Genomic DNA, 27,345 nt, shown 5'->3' with positions numbered 1-27,345 from the left:
ATTCGCAGAAATGAGATAACCTCTCACCTCCCCGTGATCTCACTGTATTTCAAATCCCTTCTATTGCCTTGTCGCCGTCTTCTCAGACCCCCTAAAACCTCTTGTCCCCTAACATACTCTGGGCAGCAAAAATAAAGCCAGAGGAGTTCGGGATCTAAATGAAAATGACCCCCGCACAACCCCCCATCCTTCATCCCCCACCCCCCACCCCTCGTACCCCGACTGCTGGGCCAAGCGCAGCGAAGCAGCGAGTGCCAACCGGGCTAGCCACGGAGGAAGTGTCGGGGCTGGACTGACAGCTTGGGGGAAGGAGGAGGAGAGAGCAGCGGGCGGAGGAGGGGATCGCCGCCTAGAGGAGGGAGCAGCGGCGGGTGGAGACACATGCGCGCTGCTTGCCGCCGCAGCCGCAGTCCTTAGCTTCCCGGGGACAGGAAACCCTCGAGACCGAGCTGCTACAGCCTCCTCTTCGCCCGCCCCCTCTTTCCGCGCGCCTGCCACACCCTCCTTCTCTTCTTCCAGCATCTCTTGGTGGAGCGCTGCAGGGAATCGGTCCGAGGTGCCGACTCCCCCTCCCGGGGAAGAGCTGTGACCCCTCCGCAGGAACGGCGGGGCGGGGTTGGGGGGGCGGGAGAAGATGGCGACGCTGGGAAGCGAACCCCAACCTTTCGTCTCTGCCCTCTCGGTGGCTACTCTTCACCCACACCATCATCCCCCCCACCACCACCACTATCAGCACCACGGAGGAACCGGAGCCAACAGCGGGGTTGGGGGAGGCAGCAGTGGCAGCAGTGGGGGCTTCAACCTGCCCTTGAACCGGGGGCTGGAGCGCGCGCTGGAGGAAGCGGCCAACTCCGGGGGGTTGAACCTCAGCGCCAGGAAATTGAAGGAATTTCCCAGGACTGCGGCTCCTGGGCATGACCTCTCGGACACGGTGCAGGCAGGTGAGAGGGGCAGGCAGTGGGTGTGAATGGCTGTCTGTCGTGCCTTCCCCGACGCGGTAGCCAGTATGAGATGTGGCCTTGCTGGGGGGCCCATTGACCCGTGCTCTCCCGAGTAAGGGACCGCGTGGGCACTGGAGAGGCGGGCCCCGCGGAGGGCACGGTGACTCCCATCTCGCCCGGCGACCGACTGTGCAGCCCCGGGAGAGTTGGGGTGCATCGGCCGCTATGCCTGCGAGTGCGCGGGTCACCGGCTCCCCATCCTGAGGCGGCTCCGCCAGGGCACTGGCCGCTGTGCTGGGACTTGCGGGCGCGCAGTGGAAGTGGGAGGTTTCAGGCTCTCGCGCCGGCTTCCTGGGCCCAGCGCAGGGCTGGGAATCCGAGCGCCGCGTCTGCGCCTCTGACCCAGGCAAGCCCTCTTTGCGTCGGGGCGTCGCCTATCCTGGTGGGGAAACCCAGACAAAGGTGGCGCGCCCTAAACCGACCCGAGGACATCGGCGCAGTGCCGCGAGGCCCCTCGGCGACATCACCAAGCGATCCGGCAACTTGGTGCCCACTGCGAGGAGGTGCCAAAGCTTCCTCTTCCTGCGCCTGTGCGAGGAAAGAGTCGCTGCGATTGTAGTGAATCCGAAACCGCAGCCCCTTCACAGGCAGTCGGCTCCTTAGTTCCTTGCTTTTAGCTAACCGCCCACATGTTTTGGTTCCTACCTCTGAGGCTACCTAGTTCTCAGTAACCCGATATTTGCGGGGGCCCTGAAAGGGACGGCATGGCATTATTAAAAGAAAAGTAATTAAAGTGAGCCGGTTTTCCTGTGTGAGCACGGCAAGTTGTAACTCGCGCCAATGAGCAGCCAGCTTTTTCAAGTTATGTCATGTGTTGACATATTTCTAAGACGTCTGCTTTCTCTTTGGTAGCTGGAGTTACTGGTGCGAGGTCTATAAGCAGGAAGGAGGGTGGCGAGACGCGATTCAGACCTTGGGATCCCTACAGAACTGATTTGGTTTCTTACCATCTCGTTCAGCTCCCTGGGGGAGGGTTCCTATCTTGCCAAGCGCCCAACATTTCCCAGGGCAGCGTGTTTCCCTTTTTGGAACGACGGCCCAGACCTTCTGGCTGTCATTCCCGTGTGAGCCCAGTGTCAGACCCCCTGGATCTTGGATGAACTCTCAGCTCCAGGTCTCCCAGTTTGCTCTTGTGGGGTAAGGAAGGGGTGGGTGGGTCAGGGGAGCAAGCCGTTGGCTTTTGGAGCTAGGTTTCCAGTGTCTTCCCCCACTTAATTCAATAAACATTTATCAAGGGTCCCAGTGAGTATTTAGGCAGAGTTCTGAGTTCATTGGAGCCGAAAGGGGCATTTCAGGGTCACTAAACTCTGTAATTTGGATTTAGGGATAGTCAGGAATGAACAAAAAAGGAGGGAATTTCCAGAGTTGAGCTGTCAACAGCTGGGGAGTCTCTTGATAGGACCTCTTAGTTACATTTTCTGAAGTGGAAGTTATTCCAAGAATTGCCTGAAACATTAACTTAAAAAAGTTTAAGTACTACTTCCCTTTTGCCATAGTGTACTATGGTACTAGTGTACTATGAACAATGGCAGGGTTGGATATGACTGCAGAAAATGGAGCTGGCATAACCAATAATAACTTGTTTGTACCTTCAGTGGGGGGGGGGGGCGTGAAAGTTGTTCCTCTACTTCAGTTATGCTGACCTGTATTTCCAAAGCTGGGTGAACTTGATGTGTCTGCTGTGTTGGCATTTCTTTGAGAAAACCCGTGCTTTTAAAAGCAAGGATGTCTTTCAGTTAAGAACCGGCTATGTGAGATAAATGCTTACAAATATTCCAATTCTCCTCTCTTGCTTGCTTGTGGTGAGCTTAGGTTGTGAATTTTACAAGCTTTTAATTATGAACTTCATTTGCACATGTTTTATACTCAGAAATTTCTAAGAGTTGAATATCAGAGTCTTAATGTTAACTCAAGTAAAGAAAAAAATGCAATATTAATTATGGGAGGGGGAGTGTCACCAAAAGTTTGTAGAAACTTAAGACAACCCGATAAAGATAAAAGAGTATTCAATGTAGTCAGCTCTTTTACATGAAATTTGAGTATCTGAATATGTTAAGAGTTGCTTCTGCAAAATATCTTTGGGTGTAAACCAAATGTATTCTGCCCTTTGTTCTAAAGACATTTGCTGAGCTCCATTCCGTATTTGAAAGAGTAAAAACCAAAATAAAGCAAAAGTTAAAATTACCTCCAATTTGCACAGTGTTGACATTTCCTTTATATAAAGAGTTCTAGTAGAGTGGATAGTATGAGTAATAACATATACAATAAAGACAGCGTTTTCTCCTGGGTTGATATTTAGTTTACAGAATATCTCTTAAAATCAGAATTGCACTGAAGATCCTTAAAGACCTAAGATGGAAAGTGTACTTTTTCCTCAATTTTGTAAGATAGGGAGTGATGTAGAAAGATTTTCCTCATTGTTCAGTTTTACAGTATAGGCCATTGGGTTTATGCCTTGTAAAAGTACATCTTCTGGCAGCCACCTATGCAGAACTTCACTCTTGGGCAATGTAGCTTATCTGAACAGAAGATGTAAACACAGAAACATAGAGGCCCTGGGTTGCTCAGTAGATATCTAAACGGTTGCTCCAGTAAGGAAAAATACTCTTACTCAGGCCCTCACTTTGAGCCTATTGATTTACTCATGTTTGAGTTAAAATAGTTTTGTTGTCAGGGTCTGGTCTTTTTGCAGGGGAGAAGGGGAAAGAAAAACTGATCCATACAGGCCTGGTGGTACAGGTGACACTGGCTGAATGGGAGACATGAATAAAAGAGCCAAGATTAGCACTTGGTGTGTGCACCCTGCTGTGTGTGCCAAGTACTTTATCTGCTTTATCCCTCTCAATCCTCTTTAGAAGCCTATTCGTAGACTCATTTACTTCTGGGGAGATGGTGTTTAAGAGAAGTCAGGTAATATGCTCAAGATCGCACCCAGATTTAGATGGTGAACTAGTGATTGGACCCTGATGGTCTCACTTCAGCCCAAAGTTTGACCTTCGTCATTGAAATAATTTTACTGGATAGTTTATCAGTCACTGCAACGTCTGTCTCATTTGATTTTTGGTGAGCGTGTGTTGTTATTAGGCCAAAATTTGGCACGCCTTACTATTTTAAACTTTATTTAAATAACTCTACATTTTTGTGTGTGTTTTGTTGCAAACAAATTTTTTGTGTTGTGAATTAGCGTTTTTTTTGTGTGTGTAAGCATTTAAAGTGTAGATACCTTTTGAAATCCATGTCCATGTTGATCAGTTCAGAGGTCATTTTCCGTTTGCTTTTGCTGTCCTTCAGGATAGACTTTCTATCCTGTTGCTCAAGTTCATCATTGCTTATTTAACTGTAAGTTGTTTCTCTCTTTTATGTGTACTTTTCTATTTTTTGCCTTCCTCACATCTGTCTGTCTGTCTATCATCTATCTATCTATCTGTCTGTCTGTCTGCCTATCTATCTATCTATCTATCTATCTATCTATCTATCTATCTATCTCTGCCGACAGAGATATAACTATAAAGACTTTTTATGTTCGGACTGGGCAGCATTTACTTTTCTCTTAATGTCTCCCAGAGTCTTCTCTCCCCAGGTGCTGTACTGAGTATGCTTTTCGAGAGATTTGGCAATTTAAATGGCAGAAATGCTATTAACTCTCCGTTAAGGTGGTTATGGGTTCATCAGTCAGGCTTCGTCAGTCTATGCTTCACAAAGAAACTGTGATGCTACTTTCCAGATTTGGTTTAGCTTTTTGGAAAATTAGACTTCTGCCTTAGAAAGACATCAGTAGAAACTGGCCTGAGCTTAGATCTGGTAATGCCACTGAGATCACCATTTGTGAACTCTTTCAATAATTGTGTCAGTTGTTGGAATTAAGGTAAGTTGGTGTTAATTGCAGTGTTTATTTCAAATTATAAAATTATAATCTATTATAAAAGGTTTAAGGATGTAAGACATAAACCTCAACTATATTTACATATCTGATGCCTTTAATTATGTATAACTTACAGGAAGGTTCAGAGGCTTCCATTATTGTGACTACTTTATTGTTGCGTGAAAGTTTTTATGCACCAGAATTTTCAGTTGCTGTTATATTTCAGATAGGTTTTTTTGGTGTGTGATGTGAATTGTTTAACAAAAAAAAAAAAGAAAAGAAAAAAAGAAAAAAAAAAGGCGAGAAGAGAAAAGAGAAAAAAAGAAAGGTCAGAATTCCACATCAGCCTACCAATAATAGACAACTAGGCCTACTGATATAGATGCAAACTTGAAGCACACCTGTGTTTTCTTCATCTTAATTTAAGAGTTCAGTAGTAATGCCTCCATATACTGTAGTAAGAAGTCATACATTTGGAAGCCATCTGTTCCCACAAAGTAATTCAAAAATAAAGGGAGAATGTTTACATGAACAGAGAGTTGATGAACTGTGAGAATTTGGCTTCTCTTGCTTACTCCAGCAATGCAATAGAAGGGAAGCGCTTTCATAGTCAGATTTCTGTGTATGTTCATGGTTTGCCCCAACCACACCCTCCTTCACTGGCCATAAAGGAGGATATAGGTGGGGGAAGAAAGAAAAAACAAATTAGAGAAGAACAATGTTTGATTTGCAAAACAGAAATATTTCATTTTTTTGCCCATTGAGAAACAATTGCTCCTCTGTTAATATGATGTTGACACTGAGCCAACTCAGTTTACGGTACCTGAAAGTCTTCCAGGACATTTTTAAGTCACCAGGGTCAGGCTAGACAATTTTGGCATCTTCTTTGGTATTTGCTGTTCTTCCTTCTGCTGTGTTACCTCAGTCTCTTTGCCGGAGGGGACCTAAGACCTGGGAGATGAAACAGGGCCAGGAGCCCTCCAGCTCAGTGAGTCCTCAATTTCTTCTTCATTGCTCTCCCCAGATGGTCAGAAAGAAACCCCACCTTAGTTTTTCAGTTGTCTGGTTTCTCCTGTGGCCTTGCTTTTGACAGCTGACCCTGCAGTGCAAGAAATGGCGTTTTGCTACACAGTGTATTCCTCTAATAGTCTTTGATATTTTGGATGTTGATGGCATAGCATTAGGAGTAGCATCAATACGTCTGACCTGGTTCCATCAGTTTAGCTGTGATTTCACTCCCTTTATCTCTGCAGGCAACAGTGACAAGTTCAAATATAGCATCCTCCGCAGACTGCCTGACTTGGCCTTCCTCTAGATGGCCTTCATTTCACTTTTCCAGGTCATTTCCTTTACTTCCCCGCCCCCTCCTTGCCCTGTAAGATTCTACTTACCCCACTCTCATTGTGTCCAGTACCTGAGCCTGCTCACAACACAGAGGCTCCCTGCCAGCCCCTCCCTGTAGAGCTGAGTGGTGAATCATGCACAGCCTTAAGGCACCTGAGCATTATTTCCTTATGGCATTTTTTGCTACTTATTGCCTTCCTTTTTTGGTACTTTTCCCATGTTTTTTCTCCTTTACTGGCCTGTGTGGTCTGGCTAGGCAGTGGTTTTTCCTTATTTTTTTTATGTGCCCTCCATGCCTATCACAATAAGGAAGTGTTGGATACACATCAGTAGATTATTCTGTTTCCTCTTTCCCACTCACAGCCCATTTTTAGTCTCCACACTTAAAAAATATATATTTTTATTAAAAATATAGTTAGCGTACAATATTATATTAGTTTCAGGTGTACACAATAGTTATTCAGCAGTTATTTTTGCTACTTATTCCTAAAGCAGTGATCACCGTGATAAGTCCAGCAACCATCTGACACCGTACCACGCTATCACAATATTATTGACTATATTCCCTATGCTCTACATTACATTCCCATGACTTATTTGTTCTATACCTGGAAATTTGGACCACTTATTGCCCTTCACATTCCTAGTCCCCTATTTAACTTTTCAGTTACAGTTGACATTCAATATTATATTAATTTCAGGTGTACAGCATAGTGGTTAAACATTTATGTAATTTAAGAAGTGAACCCCTGACTAGTCTAGTACCCACAGGGCACTATACATAGTTATTACCATATTATTGACTATATTCTCAATTCTGTATTTTACATCCCCATGATTATTTTGTAACTAGCAACTTGTAATTCTTATTCCCTTCACCTTTTTCACCCTGCCTCACAACCCCCTCCCATCTATCACCCCTATAAATGTAGTATCCATCTGACATCATAAACAATTATGACTACTTTGTAACAACCAATTTGTACTTCTTAATCCCTTCCCCCTTTTCACTCATCACCCGAACTTCTGTCCCATCTGGCAACCATCAAAATGTTCTCTGTATCTATGAGTCTGTTACTGTTTTGTTTGTTTATTTTGTTCTTTAGATTCCACATATGAGCGAAATCACATTACATCTGTATTTCTCTGTCTGACATACTCCACTCAGTACTGTACCCTCCTGGTCCATCCATGCTGCCACAGATGGCAAGAACCCATTCCCATGGCCGAGCAATATTCCATTGTATATATGTACTACCTCCTCTTTATCCATACAGCCATCGACAGACACCCAGGCTGCCTCCACATCTTGGCCATTGTAAACAATGCTGCAATGAATATATAGATGCACAACACATCCCCTCGAAATAGCATTTTGGGTTTTTTCAGATAAATACAGGAAGTGGGATTACTTTGTCTCTTGATATAGCCTTTGTTTTGAAGTCTGTGTTGTCTGGTATAAGTATTGCTATCCCAGCCTTTTGTTGCTGTTTTTTACATTCTCATGAAGTAACTTTTTCCATCCCTTTCCTTTCAGTTTGTTTGTGTCTTTTGATCTGAAGGGAGACTTTTATAGGCAGCATATGTAAGGGTTTCGTTTTCTTATCCATTCAGCCACCCTAGGTTTTTGATTGGAGCATTTAATCCACTTACATTGAAAGCAATTGTTGGTAGACATGTATGTAGTTATTGCCATTTTATTATTCAAATTTTTGATCTTTTAAATTTTTTTCCATCTCAAAGAAGTCCCTCTACCATTCCTTGTAATAATGGTTTGGTGGTGATGACTTCCTTTACCTTTTTCTTGTCTAGGAAGCTTTTTATCTGTCCTTTGATTTTAAATGATAGCCTTGCTGGGTAGGGTAGCCTTGGTTGTAGGTTCTTCTTTTTCATCACTTCGAATATTTCATGCCAATCTCTTGTGGCCTGCAAAGTTTCTGTTAAGAAATCAGCTGACAGTCTTATGGGAGCTCCCTTGTACGTAACAAACTTCTTTTCTCTTTCTGCTTTTAGGATTTTCTCTTTGTCTTTAACCTTTGGCATTTTAATTATAATGTGTCCTGGTGTTGGCCTGTTTCGGTTCATCTTTTTTGGGATGCTCTATGCTTCCTGGGCTTGTATGTTTATTGTCTTTGCCAGGTTAGGAAAGTTTTCAGTCATTATTTCTTCAAATAGAGTCTCAATGTCTTGCTTTCCCTCTTCTCTTTCTGCTACCCCTAGGATGTGAATGTTTTTATGCCTGATGTTGTCCCAGAGGTCTCTTAAACTATCCTTGTTTTTTTCTTTCTTTTTTTTTTTAAATTTATTTTTTCCTTTTGCTATTCGAATGGGGTGTTTTCTGCAACCTTGTTTTCCAAGTCACTGATTTCATCCTCTGCTTCATCTAGCCTGCTGGTGATTCCTTCTGGTGCAATCTTAACTTCAGTTATTGTATTCTTTAATTCTGACTGGTTCTTTTTTTATGGTTTCTATGTCCTTTTTTATGGTTTCTATGTCCTTTTCTTATGCTTGCTATCTCTTTGTTGCAGTTCTCACTAAGTTCCTTGAGCATCCTTATAACCATTTTTTTGAACTCTGTATCTGGTAGGTTGCCTGCCGTCTTTTTTTTTTTCAGTTCTTCGAATTTTCTCCTGTTCTTTCATTTGGGACATATTTCTTGTTTACTAATTTTGGCTGCATCTCTGTATTTGTTTCTATGTATTAGATAGGGCTGCTATGTCACCCAGTCTTGCCAGATGGCCTTATGTAGTAGGTGCCCTGTGGGGCCCTGACATAATCTCTCTGGTCACCTGCTCTGTGTGCTCCAGGAGTGTCCCTTGTGTGGGCTGTGTGTGCCTTCCTGTTATAGTTGAGCCTTGACTGCTGTTTGCATGTCAGTGGGTGGTATTGACCCTCAGGCTGACTGGCTGTGGGCTTTGTCTACAGCTTATGCGCTGCTGTGCAGAGGGTTACTCCACGGAGTGGGGTTTGCCCCAGTGGGCTCCGTTGCCTGTTGAGACCATCTTTTATGTGTCCCGCTTGTGGGGTTAATTAGTGGTGCTCGGCTGTGGCCTGAAGCCAACCTCCAAATATGTTGGTTCTGGGGCCTGTTTGGAGGAGCTGTGGTGCAGTCCCAGGTCAGTGATTGCCTCTGACTGGCCAGGGAGTACATGGTAGGAGCTACAAAGGATCCATTTGGTTGCTGCCTGTGCTATACCTGGAGGCATGTACCATATTTCCCCAAAAATAAAACCTAACTGGAAAATAAGCCCTGGCATGATTTTTCAGGATGCTTATAATATAAGCCCTACCCTCAAAATAAGCCCCAGTTAAGATTGTCAGCCAGAGAGATGCATTTAGTACGTCCATTGCCACACACGACAGACGTATTGAATTATAAAATAATATTAATATATAATTAAATATAAATAAATAATATTATTGACATTAATACTTAAAATATATGATAACATAAATTATAATTAAGAATTTCTAAATACCCAAGTGGGTGCCTTTGGACTAGAGGTAAACACCTATGTAAACGGATGAACTCGAGACTTATTGCCGAATGACCAATCGGAATACAGATACAATGCACGTATAACTTGCGCACTTGATAACGAACGGACGTGGTTGTGTCTAATATGAATCTTCATAATTCAATATGTCATGTGTTGTAACGTACGTACTTAATGCACTTGTGTGAAATAAAGAAACGTTTTCTGAATTTTGGTGCCTGCAATTTTTGTCGCTTTTGTTTAGACAAACTTAGTTAACTGGAACTTGCCATTCTTCATACATTTCTGCAAATCCCAGTACTTGGTAGCTGATTAGGTCATGCTGGAGAATACAAAGGCAGAAGTGAAAAGTCTCCACAGAATCACTAAATTTTAGAGCTAAGAGAAACCAAAGTGACGTTCATAAACCATCACTGATCTGAATAAAGCACAATCTCAGGTAATTGAGGCGATGTTCTGATTAAATTTGTTCTGTGGGTTGAACCTAGTGGCTCATTTTTCTAATGACTGTCTAGTAAACCTGTGGGCACGCCTGTGCATTTGTAGTGTGCCTGGTTAGTCCGCTGCCCTGCCTATGACAAGATCCAGGTGGGACCATCCTATAGATGGTGAGGCCCTGGAGTGAGGCTGATGCTACCACTACATCAAGTCCAGGGAGCACGGGATTTGCCCTGGTAGACCCATATTTCACTTCCAATCCCTATCAGCTTCTTTTCTTGCCCTCCTGAACATCACCCTGGTCTGATTTCATTGTGGTAGCTGTGGTTCAGTTGTCCCATAGTAACGATAGAGAAAAAGACATTGTATTTTTTTGTTAGGTATTTTTTATTATGCATCATTTCCTATATAAAGCTAATTTTAATTTGATATGGTAAAATTTAAAGGTATCATTATGGATTAAATATCATAACTTCAAATGACAGGATTTGAATGATACAGTATTGTAAACAAAATAATAATAATAATAATAATAACAAGGGCTATCCCTTATATAGCATTTACTATGTGACAAGAACAGTTTTAAGTGCTTTACATATTTGATTGGCTGATTTAATTCTCACAAGAATCCCATGAGGTAGTAACTGTTACTGTCCTCATTGAAGCACAGAGAGCTTAAGCAACTTGGCCAAGATCACACAGCCACTAAGTGGCAGAGTTGGGATTTAAATCCAGGCAGTCTGACTCAAAAACAAGTCAAGACATTCATTGTCTTTTCCTTTCTTACTAATAGTCTTACTATTTGGTACTGCACCCGTCCTTAAATTCAGGGGGAAATAAAGTGGAAAATGCATATTTATCAATTCAGCAAAATAAGCATAGACGGTTGTAAACTTACAAGCTAATTAGGGAATTGTTCAAAAAAAAATATTTGCTGAGGAGATTTTAAAGAAAGTCAGTACAAGACAGATGTGGGACTCTTGTTTTCTGATGAGTGCCACTGACCCAAAGAAAAATTTAGTGACGGGGGCCTTACAAAATAATAAATGAATTTTTTATCTCCTGGAGAAGACCCTTTGACTTCAAGTCACTATCATGCGGCCTCCTTGAAGGAGAGAATGTTTAGGGCCATAGGACAGGTACCAGGTGCTCTGCGAGTTTGGTGGAGGGAGAGGTGACTTTCAGGTGAGTGTTACAGTAGAATTTAATATCTCAAGTTTTCCAATTGACTGAATTAGTTCACATGACTTCATAAGTGTCTGCTTCATTTAGCTTTGATGAATAAAATCACCAAGTTATGTGGCTGAAAAATATGAAAAAGACACCCCCCCCAACTTTCAAGTTGTGCCTTCTATAAACAAAACATATCTAACTCTGAAATGGGAAGACTGTAATGAGATCAAATAATAAGAGCGTATTTTGGAAAACCTTATTGACTCCAGTTTATGTGGCTCTCCGGATTATATCTGTAAAGAAAGTCTCATAAATAGATCTTACCTAAGTCACATTCGCACTGTTTTCAGTACTGCTGCTTTAACTTCCTCTCACTTTTCAAGCTCTGGGTTTCTCCTACCGTATTCTGAGTTTACGGTCTTTACTTAATTACCATCTTCATGATGATCATTCCTGGGTTTGCTTCTTCCATTGGTTACTGCAGGTTTAATTTTACATCATTCCTGGTGTTTTAAACTTTTGTTCTTTCATCTCTCCAGACCTCATAGAGACCCATACTCCTTTAAGGCAGACGGCAATGAATGTAACAGTGGGCTACATATTTTCTTTCTCTGGGGAACTAAGAGACTGAATAGGCCTGGTGCCAGCTATTAGACGAAACCATAGTTTTCCTGATTGCGCTTCCTGTAAAACTGCCCTAATCGTGTAATACACCCACTTCCTTGCCACTAATTTGACAGCCCGCCTCTGTATCTCCATAACATTTCGGATTATTTTCCAGGCTGTGTGTCTCCGTATGGCATACTTGGAATGGGTGGGTCAGCAATGGCTGTACAGTTTTATATTCATGTCAGCATTTTCACTTAGGACTTGTGATGGATATAAACTAACCTTTGTAGCTCTCCCAGGTTTACTGACATCTGTCCCCCCTGAACACAGCCAGCTGAGGCTGAGCCATATGTGCACTTCAGCTTCCACCTACCTTTCTGTTTTAAATGAAATTTTAGATTTCGTTTGTTTTTAATGGTGAACTCAGAAGAGAAGATGGGTTCCAGCTATGACTCAGGGTGAGTTCCTATGTCATAATTCTGCATTTCTGGAGCGCTTGCACCTGACAGGAATTGGCTCAAGGAAACAAAAAGAACAGGAAAGGCCCCTGGGCACACATGGCTTGGCCCAGACACAGAATTTTGCTGGGGACTGGCACGGAGCTAAATTGGTCCTGTGAAAACCAAAGCATGGCTCAACATTTTTTCTTTGAATATTATATGTAGGAAAGGGATGTTAAAGGTGGGAAAGTAATTAAGAATGGCAAACAAATCTTTAAAATTAAACTGGATAAACCTTTAACTTTAATTAATGCTCAAAAGCTTTCTTAGTTGTGATGTCAAAAGGCTTTTAAAAAGTAACCAGTTTTGAAACTTTTAAAAAGCAGAAGTTTTAGAGCACAGGGCTTCCTATTTTGGTATATAACAGGAAAGAAGGTTGAGCTGAGAACTGAATGGGTGATGGGGGAGGGGGTTGAGACAATCAAAAATGGTTCCTTACAAAGGGGTTCAAATATATGGTGACAGAAGGAGACTAGACTTTGGTGTGAACACAGAATGTAATATACAGATGTTGTATTATAAAGTTATACACCTGAAATTTATATAATGCTATTAACAATGTTACCCCAACAAATTGGATTTAAAAAGACAGTTTCTTCTCTGGAAGGACATCTTGAAGCATTTTTTTCATTCCAAGAGAGTGTTGGCCTGGGGAATTTTGAACTTTGCCTGTAGCTCCAAAAAAATACTGTGATCCTAATGTACTCCCAGGGCATGTGGTACCTGTCCTGTAGCTCTAAACATGCTGTGCCTCAAGGAGGCAGCATGACTTCGTGCAATTTGATACAAAAACAGTAAATCAGTGTATACTTCACTAGAGATATAAAATGTCATTTGTGATTTTGCAGGGATCCTTTATTAGTTGCATTATGTCTGTCATACGTTTTCATTTTTATGATGGAAATACTTGGTTGTTGCGTTGAATGCTAAACAGGATGCGAAAATTGGGCATTTTTAATTTGAATTTTGTCTTAAAGATATACATGGAAATGAAATATTAAGAAGAACAGAGATATCTTTGTTGGAGTGTGAAAGAATGCCAGTGAAGTCTAACTCGAAGTTACATTCCGATGAGACTTGAAAGGCATGAATAGACAAATGGAAGGATTTTGAGGAAGTGCCTTCTGGAGACAGTGGGAAATCCCATCCTGGGTAGACAAGCAGCTGGTGATTGGATCAAAGTCATGCAGATGTGGTGGAAGATGCTGGGAGTTAAGACTGCTAGGTCCATAGTACTCAGTGATTTGGCCACTGCTTAGCTTGGCGAATTTGAGGGAAGAAGGGGAGCATTTCCCTTGCCCTGGGAGAGAGTCACTTGTGCGCAGTATATGCAGCTCAGAACACTTGAATTTTCAAATGGCTTTTTAAAAAAGAGTCTAATAGGTTTGAATAGACGTCATGTTTATTTCTATAAGCATTATATCTAGGGAAGTTCCCAAGTCGGCTGATACAGTTAATCCTCAATATTCGCGGATTCTGTATTTATGAATTCCTCTACTTGCTAAGATTTATTTGTAACCCCCCAATCTATATTTGTGGTGCTTTTGTGGTTTATTGCAGATGTGTAGAACAATGAAAAATTTGAGTTGCCAGAGGCTGAGGTCCAACAAGGCAATGCTCGCCTTCTTGTTTCAGCTCTCCTACTGTAAACAATGTCTTTTTCAGTTCTGCCACCCTTTTTACATTTTTGTGCTTTTTAGTGGTGATTTCACTGTTTAAAATGCCCCCCTCCCAGCATAGTGCAGAAGTGCTGTCTAAGTGTTCCAAAGTGCAAGAAGGCCGTGATGTGTGCAATGTTTGTGAATCAACAACATGTATTAAATAAGGTGTTTTTAAACAGAAACGCACATAAAACATGAATATGTTTTGAACAGTTCACGAAGATGTTGTGACCAGAAGTATGTAGGGACCTAACCCTATGTTTCCTCTGCTGACAGTAGTTGGGTATTTGCTAACTCAGTGTGACTATAAATCAGAATTACCACACATAATGAGGATCAACTGTATGTCGGAACAACTTTCCTTCCATCTCTTCTGTTTCCACTAAAATTTGTAAGACAATCGTTAAATCATAAACCATATTATGTCACCAACAATACGAAGAGTTCTGGGAACTTTTGGGGTGTTCTTGATACCATTTTATAGTTGATCTATCACTATGAGGCTGGATATACTATGTTTCTCTGGAAATAAGGCGTAGCTGGACAATCAGCTCTAATGCGTCTTTTGGAGCAAAAATTAATATGAGACCTAGTATTATATTGTATTGTATTGTATTATATTATATTATATTATATTATATTATATTATATTATATTATATTATATTATGTTATATTATATTATATTTACTATACATTATATTTATTATGTATTATATTATATTATATTGTATTGTATTGTATTATATTATATTATATTATATTATATTATATTGTATTATATTATTACATAAGACACGATCTTACAAGAAGACCTGGTCTTGTATTAATTTTTGCTCCAAAAGACGATTAGGGCTTATGTTCAGGGATGTCATCCTGAAAAATCATGCTAGGGCTTATTTTCCAATTAGGTCTTATTTTCGGGGAAACACAGTAGCTCTAGCAAAGCTTTACAGAACAATTTTCAATGAAGGAGTTTTAAAACTAATTCTATCACTCATACTCAAATTATAACCTGACTATAGACTGGAACTAAAGTTCTAAAATAATAAAAAAGAGCTTCAGTTATTTCACTCTTTTCTATAGCCCTTCTCTTCTTACCTCCTTACTGGAATCCTGTGTTATTAGAATGAGGATATGAAATTGTCCAAAGCATAATTTGCAGTTTGCATCCTACCCAATAATTGAAACAACACCAGCAAAACCACTAAGAAACTAAAGAACCAATGTGGGTTTTTTTTGTTAAGATTTTTTATTAAAATATCACTAACATACAATATTATATTAGTGTCAGGTGTACATCATAGTTATTCAATAGTACCCACTTGGCACTGTATGTAGTTATTACCACATTATTGATTATATTCCTATACTTTACATCCCCATGACTACTTTGTAACAACCAATTTGTACTTCTTAATCCCTTCCCTTTTTGCTCACCCCTCAACCCCTCTCCCAGCTGGCAACCGTCAAAATGTTCTCTGTATCTATGAGTTTGTTTCTGTTTGGTTTATTTATTTTGTTCTTAAGATTCCACTTATAAGTGAAATCATATAGTATTTTTCTTCTTTTGACTGGCTTATTTCACGTAGCATGTCTTTAAGTTTCATCGATGTTGTAGCATTTGTCAGAATGTCTTCTTTAAAACTGAATAATATTTCCATATATTTTATATATATATATATTCACATTGCTATGCAACCAATCTCCAGGTCTCTTTTCATCTTAAAAAAACTGAAACTGTATCCCATTAAATACTAACTCCCCATTTTACACACCCTCAGACTCTGGAAATCACCATTCTACTTTCTGTCTCTATGAATCCTAATACTCTAGGTGTTGCATATAAGTGAAATCATATGACATTTGTCTTTTGCTGTCTGACTTGCTACACTCAGCACAGTACTCTCTAGGTCCATCCATGTTGTTGCAGATGGCAAGATTTCATTCCTTTCTATTGTATGCATGTACCACCTCTTCTTTATTCATTCATCCATTGAAGGACATTCAGGCTGCCTCCATATCTTGGCTCTTGTAAATAATGCTGCAGTGAACATATAGATGAGCATGTGCCTTTTAAGTAGTGTTTTGGGTTTCTTCAGATAAATACCAGGAAGTCGGATTACTAGGTCCTTCTTTATCTCTTGTTATTCCTTTGTTTTAAAGTCAATTTTTGTCTGGTATATGTATTGCTACCCCAGCTTTTTTGTTTGTTTCCATTTTCATGAAATATCTTTTCCCATCCCTTTACTTTCAACCTCTGTGTGTTTTTCAACCTGAAGTGAGTCTCTTGTAGGCAGCATATGTAAGGGTTTTGTTTCCTTATCCATTCAGCCCCCCATCTTTTGATTGAAGCATTTAATCCATTTACGTTGAACATAATTGTTGATAGGTATGTAGTTATTACCACATTATTGATTATATTCCTATACTTTACATCCCCATGACTACTTTGTAACAACCAATTTGTACTTCTTAATCCCTTCCCCTTTTTTGCTCACCCCCTCAACCCCTCTCCCAGCTGGCAACCGTCGAAATGTTCTCTGTATCTATGAGTTTGTTTCTGTTTGGTTTATTTATTTTGTTCTTAAGATTCCACTTATAAGTGAAATCATATGACATTTGTCTTTTGCTGTCTGACTTGCTACACTCAGCACAGTACTCTCTAGGTCCATCCATGTTGTTGCAGATGGCAAGATTTCATTCCTTTCTATTGTATGCATGTACCACCTCTTCTTTATTCATTCATCCATTGAAGGACATTCAGGCTGCCTCCATATCTTGGCTCTTGTAAATAATGCTGCAGTGAACATAGGGGTACATATATGTTTATGGATAAATGTTTTCAAACTTTTGGGTGGATACCCAGGAGAGGGATTGCTGAGTCATATGGAAACTCTGTTCTTAATTTTTGAGGAACCACCACACTGTTTTCAATAACAGCTGCACCATTTTACATTCCACCAATAGTGCACAAGGGTTCCAATTTCTCTACAGCCTTGCCAACACTTATTTTCTTTGTTTGTTTTTTGTTTGTCTTGTTTGTTTGTAGCTTTCAGTTTTACATCCCACATATGAGTGAAATTATATACGATTCTTGACTTTTTCTGTCTGACTTGTTTCACTTAGCATGACAATCTCAAGATCCATCCATGTTTTCACGAACGGCAGTTGTGGGGACAGAGTCCCAGAGAGCAGTTTCCAGGTTCTTGGCCTCACATGGAAAGGTGCTGGCTCGGGTAGTAGATGGCCATCAGCTGTTTCTAATTGACCATCAGCTGTTACCAGTTAGCCAATTAGCCCCAGATATAACTGCTGCAGCTGCGTTGGTTGGTCGGTCGGTTGGTTGGCAGGCAGAGAAGCGGACAGCAGGTTGCAGATCGTATGGATCCAGCCTCCAGTGAGACTATAGTGGTATGACTCCCCTACCTATGGCTCTGTGAGTGTTCCTTTTTGAACTAGCCATATCCTGCGTTCTTATGTGGGGAGCGGGACTAGAGGCCCCATAGGCCGCCCTGTGTGACAAATGGTGCAACGAGCAGGGTCCCCCAGCACAACAGCAGTATTCCATTTTTTTCTTATGGCTAATATTCCATTGTGTATGTATACCACATTTTCTTTATCCAATCACCTATCGAAGGACACTTTGGTTGTTTCCATGTCTTGGCCACTGAGAATAATGCTGCAGTGAACATAGGGGTACATATATGTTTATGGATAAATGTTTTCAAACTTTTTGGGTGGATACCCAGGAGAGGGATTGCTGAGTCATATGGAAACTCTGTTCTTAATTTTTTGAGGAACCACCACACTGTTTTCAATAACAGCTGCACCATTTTACATTCCCACCAATAGTGCACAAGGGTTCCAATTTCTCTACAGCCTTGCCAACACTTATTTTCTTTGTTTGTTTTTTTGAATAGTAGCCATCCTAATGGTAGAAGATACTATCTCACTGTAGTTTTGATTTGCATTTCCCTAACAATTAGTGATGTTGAGCATCTTTTCATGGAGAAACATCTAGTTAAGTTCTTTGCCCATTTTTGAATTAGGTAGTTTGGGTTTTTTGTTGTTGAGTTGTAGTTTTTCTTTATATATTCTTGACATTAACTCTCTATCAGATATATGATTTAAAAATATCTTCTCCCATCCTGTGGGTTGTTTTTTCATCCTGTTGATAATAGTTCTTTGATGCACAAAAGTTTTTTGTTTTGACAAAGTACTATTTATTTATTTATTTATTTCTGGTTTCCTGTGCTTTTGGTGTCATATACAAGAAATTGTTGCCAAATCCAGTGTCATGAAGCTTTCCCCCTATATAGATTGAAAATAAACCAGATAGAACCAGTTTACCTTCCATTACCTTATAACTATTGCTGTTGCCTAGTAGATGCTCAATTAATTTTAGTTAATTAATTTTTGTTTAATTAAATTTTGTTAATGAATGAGTCAGTGATCATGAAGTCAGTTAATCTGTTATTTGTCACGGAAATATATATCAGGGTTGGAAAAGTTTTAGGGTAAATATATTAGCCTCCCTTTGTTAACTTCTTAGCTGTTTCAAAATCATAAAAACATTTGCTTTAAATTTTGAAAAGTAAACAATTTAGTAGATTTGAAAGAGAATTTGAGTAATTGTTACCCAATGTTAAATGTGTTAATTATGTTAAATGTGTTCGTTACATTAAATGTGTTCGTCCTTTAAAAGAAAATGATCCTATTCTATTTTTCCACACTAGGGCATTGCCTTGTAACATTTTGCCTGTGTGGTGTCCCAAGGGCCACCTTCAAGCTCTGCAGTATGCCTTGCTTACTCAGTCAGGCTTTTTATTTAATGTGTAACCATAAACATATTTTTTCTAGTAATGTCTTTATGGTTTGGGAATGTGGCTTCCTGCCTTTCAAAACTTGATGTTATTTGTGGTTTTGGTCTTCTAAACACCTGCATTTGAAATCTTTCAGGTGTTGTGCGGTAGTTTTCTCAAGATAGTTGGATTACTTCATGCCAAGGATAACAGAGAGTTGGAGTTCAAGACTGTGAACTATGTGGTCAGCCCTTCAGAAGAAGTATTTATTTTTATTAATTTTTGTTTGCTTTTCTTGGGTCACAGTCTTTTTTGCTGCTCCCCTTTGCCGTTATTATCCAAAACTGAATCTACTACTCAACCTAAGATAGCGTTTTCCAAGCTTCAAGACCCCCCAGTAGGAAATGCATTTTACACCCTGACCAGTTTTACACACACACACACACACACACACACAATTGAACCGGAAGTATTTGTTACAGTACATTCAGTTCTTGCTAACGATACGTTTGCATTTCTTTACATAAAATGCTGGCCACTGAATTGGTTTATTTTGTCCTATAGTTTGACGAAACACTGAGAACTGGCATCGTAGAATTTTGTTGTTCATGTTCTATAGCAATAGGTAATCTTTCTGCTTATGACTGATCCCCTGGTACTGTGGGATTCTGTCAGCATTTAAAGGCAATTTGGTTTTCAAAGTCGTGCTAGCTTGGCTTGTGCATTTACTTTTACCTGTCCAGGCAACTGTCCCTTGGAAGGTGGGACTTGCAAAGCAGATTGAAAGGTCCATAGAAACAGCTTTTTACTTGGTGGGGTGAGTGTTCACAAGGGAAGGCTCAGCAGGATGGAAGTCACACCTACCCTATCCCTTAAAAGCTTAGGTTCATGACCACTGAGAATAGCTCACTATCAACTGCCTCATGAATACTTTTACTGGAGGTGCTGTGTCGCTTTTCACTTTCTCTTCCTCACAACCCTTAGCAGGATGCCTCGTGTGGAGAAAATGCATCAGCCTTGGGTCTGGTCGAGTCTCTTCATCCTCCCTCTTCTTTTCTCCAGTGCTTTTTCTTCCTCGGTACAGAAAACAGAATAATATACAGCAAGAGCTAGACTGTGTGGAGTGACCCAACTAGTGACTTGTTTGGGAGGTGAGACTGCCTGTATGTAAAAGCTTATTTTTGAGACATATTGGGGGCAAAGACTCTTTAAGGGAAAGTACGATCACAAAATACTTAAAAATGCCGTAGTGAATAGACAAGAATGATTAGTAATTATTGCATCGATCATAGGTGAATAGAGGTTTTTAACAAGTTAAATGACTTGTCCCCCAAGGTTGATTTAATGTCCTCTTGCAATCTGAATTTCCTCATCCAATTCTATCAAATCCTTATGGGGCTTGGCTCCAGCTGAAGTATCACAAAACCCTAAGTGAATGAAGTCTTAGGTTAATAAGGCTAATTGGATTTCCATAGCAGCGTTTAGGTGTCTCACTACCCAAAACCTGCCAAGCATAGCCCTGTTGAGTTTCTTTTTACCCTGTGAAGATCCAGTAGGATCAGGGTGCTTTCTGTGGGTGAGCTATGAAGTGGCAGGTGTCCTCACAAGGTCATCAGGGCCTGGGACATTACAGACATAAGCTAAGCTGCGTCATGGCATCAGCACTGCTGCCTGACTCTGGAAATCCACCTACCAAGTCCGAGTTTTCATCTACTTTTCTTTTTTATTGGGAAGAAAACCTGTTTGATAAACCTGAGAAATAATAGCTGGTGTATTGTAGTTGGGTTTGGAACCTGGCTATTTTTGTGTCTACCGTTTTGTGACATTGTCATGTGAGTTAGATATCATGGATCCAGTTGTGGTTCAATGGTGACTGCCCTGGGTGTGGATTTGAAAGATCAGAATGTGAATCTCATTGCTTTCCATTCCAGCTGTGTTGCCTTGAGAAAGTCACTTAACTTCTCACCTGAGAGGTGTCAGGAAGAAGAAATGTGACTATGTATAGCTGACCTGAGGAGTTTTGGGTTCAAATTGAATGAAGCCTGGATTGTTGGATGTGGGGAGTTTGGGGAGATGATTTAGCTTCATTGTATAACTGAGAGCCAGAGAAACGAGTGCGTTTCCTCCATTTACTGTGTCAAAGGTAGTGTTATGAGTACCACCCGGAACATGTGTCATTAAGTCTGGGACAGGGTGTCCACTCAGGATTAGGAGCATGGGATTTCCGTTGGTCTGTGGTGCATCTGAATTACCCCCCTGCATTTTACCATCGCCGTAGTCTTAGAGAAGCTACTTAACTTCTTGCAGACTTTGTCTTCCCCTTGAGATGAAATAGAAAGAATAATTCTTTTATTTTTTTAAACTCACAGGGGTGTGGTGAGATAAAATGAGATAAATTTATCCAAAGCTCTTTGCACTATGGTTGGCACCCAGAAAGTGCTCAGCGTCAATTTTATTTCTTAACCATAGCACATTACTTTTGATCCCCCAAGATGCTTCTCTGAACAGCAGGCTGAAATTCTGTATGGTTGGAGAGTTGGTTATTGATTGCCATTGCTTAATACTCTAAAGAAATAATAAGGAAATTTTAAATAAATTTGTTTCTTGCTGAATAAATGGCTATATTTTTATAATAAAATGTCTGCATTCGGTGGCTCCACCTTTTAAATAATTCTGTACTGCTTGCAGTTTCCATGATCTAGGAAGGAGAAGCCTCCTCCTTGTTCAGTGTATGCATTAAACAGAGATGGACAATCGCCAGACTACTTGTTTTTTGGCATGAGGATCAGAGTGGTGTGAAGGAGGGGCTGGGCCTCAGAAGAGGGGTTGGAGTACAGCTTTCCTCTGTCCTCTGCAAGAGTCCTGCCACTGATTGAAATCCTTTTCCAGATTAAAATAAATCAATCCATTACCTTTTAATGCTCTTGGCAAAGAAAAACTTGTGAACCTTTTTATGTTCTCTGCAACTGCTCTGAAGATGTATAGCTAATAATTTTTATATAAGAAGCGAGAAAATGTCTATGAGGAGGCAAAGATTTAAGAATAAATATATAGATTTAAATGAGTCTCTTCCTTTCTCGCTGCTTTCCTGGAAGCCGGCATTTATTTTGAACTTCGGTCAGAAGTTAGTTCATTAAAAGTTTTATGATAGGTTCCATATCACCCTGAATTTACTGATAAGGGAACTGATAGGAGATACTGTCTGGATCCTCCAGGATGTTTCTTCTTTTGAGCCTCACAACTACCATATTTTGCCCTGTATGACGTGCTTTTTTGGTCTAAATTTGTGAGGGAAAAATAAGGATGCACATTATGCATTGGTAGTACTAATTCCGTATCTATAGAAATGTTTTTAATTCTTTTATTTATGCTTATGAGATAAAAGTGTAACTAGAAATCAATAACGATATCTGTATGCAAATTAATACCCAGGAATACAATACTCGGTTTTGTTGAATTTATGATGAACTTGAAATGAGGAAGTGTTCTTGGCCTTATATGATGCGTAAATATTGTAATTTGTTACTGGTACATAAAATTTCTTGTACCTTGTATCTGTTCGTGTGTTTTATAATTAGTTGTTACATAAAATTTCTTGTACCTTGTATCTGTTCGTGTGTTTTATAATTAGTTGTTACATAAAATTTCTTGTACCTTGTATCTGTTCGTGTGTTTTATAATTAGTTGTTACATAAAATTTCTTGTACCTTGTATCTGTTCGTGTGTTTTATAATTAGTTGTTACATAAAATTTCTTATAAATATAATATGTTAAAAAGTAAATGCTAAAATGCCTGTATAATGCAAAAAACAAGTACCGTAAACAAGTAAAAATTTGAATTGAAAAACTAGAACGAAAGATTTTTTTCCATGAAAGTTTGGGCCAAAAATGTGGGTGTGCATTATACACGGGAGCACGGTATACATGGCAAAATATGGTACTTTCCAAGGCAGGTAGTGTCCTTGTTGACAAGAAGGAAACTTGTCAGGCAATCTGAGTACATTTGTAGATCCAGTAAAGCAGAGCCCAAATTGGAATCAGAGCTCTTGGTGGAGTGCCCGAGTCCCTGCCATGCTCTGTTATAGTGTCACTGAATATTTAGAGCTGGAGGAATGGACCAGAGGAGATTTTGTAGTGAGAAGCTAGCATTTGGACAGCATTGAGAGCATTTGGACAGCAGTCCTTGGGGTGATTCAGAGACAGAGCAGATTCTGGACTAATGTTATTTCTCTCACCTATCTGAAAGTTGGTGCAGGGCCCAGGTGTTTTCACAGTTTAGTCTTGATCTTCACCTGTTTGCAATTTCTAAGAACTGTGTTGTAAAGCAAGCGACAGTTACTAGTTTTAAAAATTCTCCAAGGTGTCTTATTTAAAAATGTACACATTTGGGTTTTTATTTTTGGTATAAAATTTTGTTAAACATGATAATATGTAATCTAATTCAACAGCCTATTTAAATTTTACTAGATTTTATTCCCTCCAGTGAGAAATGAATGACTAGCCATTGGGTGAGCATTCGAATAGTTTACTTTCTGGAATATTGCCTTTGTAATAAAATACTCACATTCTAAAAGCTGTTTTATTAAGTAGTTATCATTCATCTGATTTATAAAAATGCATTTTATTTTTGGCTGTGGATTTACCTCCCCTGTTTTGCCTGGACAAACATGGCATTAGTCGGCATTCCTTAAGCACATGCTGATTACGGCCAAAGTGGCAGTTCCAGGTTTGCTGGCGATCAGGGGAAAGCCATGTGCATTAGGGATTTGCCAGGGAGCTTGTGTTCATGTAACTTCTCCTGAAGCTGGAGAAAGAAGACACTGTAAGGCACTTGTAGCGAGGTTCTCATGCACGGCGGCATGTTTTAATAATGGTGCTCCCTTTATGCAGGTCCTTAATCAGAATGTCCTTTTCTGTTTGTTTGTTTTTTCTATCGGATTCAGGTTGTCAGTGTAAACCTTGTTAGAATCCCCAAGTGAAATAATTTAAATGCCCTTCCTTCTGATAACACAGAATCCTTACTGAACTTGTCAGCAGAAATAATTGAGATCTTTATTCTGGTTATCAGTATGTATTCTGAGCCCCAGGAGGGCTCTACAACATGGTCACAATGCCATTGTTGATTAGAGCTCTGAGTTTTAAATGTTGTCAACTTTGGTGCCCTTTGAAAAGTCGGGGAGCACTCTGCTTCTCTCTAGATGCTCTGAACTTTCCCCAGCCAAAATTAGAGGTTCCCTTCTCTGGTCCCATAGAATTTTGTACTCAGCTGGTATGATATGCAGCTCATTATATCACACGTCTCTATTTCTTTGTTCCCAGCGTTGCAGCATGGTCTAGGCCCACACTGGCATTTGTCTTCATTTTCTGTTGCTTCTTCATAAGAAATTGCCACAAGAAAAGTTGTGACTTAAAAAAACATACATTTATTATCTTGCAGTTTTCCTGGGTCAGGAATAAGGGCACAGCTGAGGAGGGTCCTCTGCTTATGGTCTCACAATCAAGGTGTTGGCTGGGGCTGCTGTCATCTGAGGCTTGGAGGCCTCTCCCAGGTTTATGAGGTTATTGGTAGAATTCCGTTGTGGAACTCACGGAACTCATGGTGACTTTTTGTTTTCTCTAAAAGAGTGTCCCAAGGCCTTTTTAAAAGCATTACCTGATTAGGTCGTGCCCACTCAGGATCATCTCCCTGTTGATGAACTGAAAGTCAACTTACTGGAGGCCTTAAATACTTTTGCAAAAACCCCTTCCCATATATATATAAGGTACATAAGATAATCAAGGAGTGGTATCCCACCATGTTCCTGGGTCCCACCCACATTCAAGAAGAGAGGGTATATCGACCAGGGGGCAGATATGTTGGGGCCCATCTCAAAATGCTGCCTATCAGAATGTTCAATCATGTCGGAAGAATAAATCAATGAGATGAATGAGTTCTGATCGATGACAACACAGCAACCAGCTGTAATGTAGAATGAGAGAAGTTATCGAGTTCCTTATTGCAAAATGCAGTTGCAAGCGGTTTCTGTATCACTAATGAGCCTTTTCCTGTCAACTACAAAGGCATAAGCAGAAGAGAAGAAACAGTCACAAAGGAAGGAAGGAAAAAGGGAAGAAGAAGGAAATCACGTCTCGGGCTGATTTCAGGTGGCTGTGAGTCTTTCCTCACTTCTGCTCCTGGGCACAGCCTCTGCGGACGCAGAAGGGCGGAGGCACCCAGTAAAGGGAACCCCCTATAGCTTTGCTTTTAGTTTCCATAGATGGAGTCCCTGCCTTAGGCTGAAATAAAAACCTAGTGTGAGTTTTTATTTTATCCCTCATAACCACATACACATGCAGCCTCCCCTTGGAATTCTCCAGCAGTGAGATGCATTAGGTGTGGAAAGGAAGCCTTAATTTCAAATCTCCTGGTTGCATTTGGCTTTAAAAATCAAATTGAACTGGGGCTGCCTGTGTTTAATTTGGAAGCGCAGAAAGGATGTGTGCTTTGTGGCAGCCACATGATGTCAAAGCCTCCATGACATAGTAGCACTCCGCCTGCCCAGCCTTAGGAGCTTCCCCTGCAGACAGTGGCCTGCTTCCCTGACAGTTCCCAGGCACGGGTGCCACCCTGTATAAACACTGCTGCTTTTAGCGCACGCACAGGCAAGGCTACATTAATAGCAGCTCCTGGAGGATCTCATTAAAATTCAGGAGGAAAATATGAAGGCTGGAGCCTGCTAATGTACAAACAGTGAAAGAGTCTTTGTCTCATCTGATTAACAATCGGATACACTCTGTGTGCCTTTCTGGATGGTAAGAACCAGCATTTCAGGCAGAAGTACCATGTTATTCTTCTTTTTGATAGCCGATCCCTGTTTTTCAACTCCTCCTTCCCCCAAATTAACATCGTGGTCCTGTGGACTCCTTGAGAACTCAGATAGCTTGGTGGCTGGTCTCTGTGGGCTGATGCAGAATCAGCAGTCACTAAGCTGGATTTGGGGACATCTGAATTATGCAGTTAGATGCTACCATCCTGGGAGCTGGAAATAGGGCTTGGCCCTCCTTCCAGAAAGGACAGGAAAGCACATTCTCAGGGAGCTCCCTGGGGAGGAGGTGTTGGCATTCCCTTTCTTTTATTAATGATTTTAACTGACAGAGCCACACTGCAGCCTTCCAACTCTGTAGGGAAAACCTAATGCTGACAAAAGTTCCCTCCCTGAGGAAGAATGTTGGGACGTTTCCCTTGGTGTGTAGGTGGGGAACTTGCTGTGTGCAGGAAAAGGACTGCATTTCCAAGAATTTGTATGTAGACCTTGGAATAAAAACAAAAAATGCCGAAGGACTGTTCTTTTGAAACCCTGGTCTGGTTGACTCAGTCAAGTGGGAGGGTTGTCACATGCTCAACTGTAGCATCTAATTATGGGCAGAGTTTGCAAACTGGGTAGCACCTGATATGAACCCACAGAACACAATTCTAGAGCCGACTGTCGGCGTCATCAGTGTTCATTTTTTAACTCGTCAGAGAAATATTAGTCCCTATGAAAAGTGGACTGACTATCCATTTGGCGTCTTAGAACTCCGTGTAACAAGATGTCAATATTAAATGGATTGATATGTTCTGTGTCTTTTTGCCTATGATTATTTTTTCTTCCTTGGGAGTCGTTTTTCCATATATGCCCACTTTGTAGCTAGTGGGGAAAAAAGATTCTTTTTTCTTATAAATCCCTTTCGGGCTGAGTTGAATAGAGGGTATGGTCAACTTCTTTTCTGGAATTTATCACTATGGACCCGATGATGCGAGTAATAAAGAGGTAATAACATTTGAATGATCACAACAAAGCAAGTCATCTTCGATTTCTTTCCTAAATTACCTTTTCACCATTTTCGGACAATTTAGTGTTTGCTTTTCTGTAAACCCACCAAAAGGCAGCTGCCTCCTTTGTCCCTGACATACCTAAGCAATGTGAACATCCAAATAATTGTTGGTTAAAAATAAAAAATCTGGTTTCAGAAACATCTGTGCAGTTGATCATCATCTGGCAACTTGAAATGTGGAAGCATGGGGTACCCGATCTTAGGAAGCTCAGCGGGTAACACTGTTAAAATTGTGGAGCTTTACAGTAGTTTGAGGAGACTTGCCGTCTGTGCCTCTGAGGTCTAGAAAGTGGCTTCATGAAGGACTGAAACCTCTCAGGCAAGTGGGATGGGCAAGGGACGCTCTCAGAGCATTTTGGCATGAACATTTGTTATGACTTTCTAGTCCAAGGTCTTTTTATAGCATTTGTTCCTCTCCCAGCCCACCCCCTCCCTACGGCCTCCACTTAAAAAAAAAAAAAATATATATATATATATTCACATTGCTATGCAACCAATCTCCAGGTCTCTTTTCATCTTAAAAAAACTGAAACTGTATCCCATTAAATACTAACTCCCCATTTTACACACCCTCAGACTCTGGAAATCACCATTCTACTTTC

General features: G+C 40.6%; 1 protein-coding gene across 7 annotated transcripts in view; it reads left to right on the top strand.

Annotated features, from left to right (window-relative positions):
• The first annotated feature begins 353 nt into the window (after positions 1–353).
• The window catches only part of LRCH1 (leucine rich repeats and calponin homology domain containing 1), a 202,725-nt gene continuing 175,733 nt past the window's right edge, over positions 354–27,345 (top strand). For 2 of the 7 annotated variants that reach the window (XM_019753556.2, XM_019753550.2), the window contains exon 1: positions 355–941. In XM_019753556.2, coding sequence (XP_019609115.1) covers positions 635–941 — 307 coding nt within the window. In that variant the 5' untranslated portion in view covers positions 355–634. Of the gene's footprint in view, positions 942–27,345 lie in introns of all 7 variants that reach the window. The other 5 variants (XM_019753551.2, XM_019753553.2, XM_019753555.2 and 2 more) reach the window with 5 other exon arrangements.

Source organism: Rhinolophus sinicus, linkage group LG04 (genome assembly GCF_036562045.2).
Source record: "Rhinolophus sinicus isolate RSC01 linkage group LG04, ASM3656204v1, whole genome shotgun sequence".
In the NCBI taxonomy this organism is placed as follows: Eukaryota; Metazoa; Chordata; class Mammalia; order Chiroptera; family Rhinolophidae; genus Rhinolophus; species Rhinolophus sinicus.
This window is presented reverse-complemented; position numbering and strand designations above follow the sequence as displayed.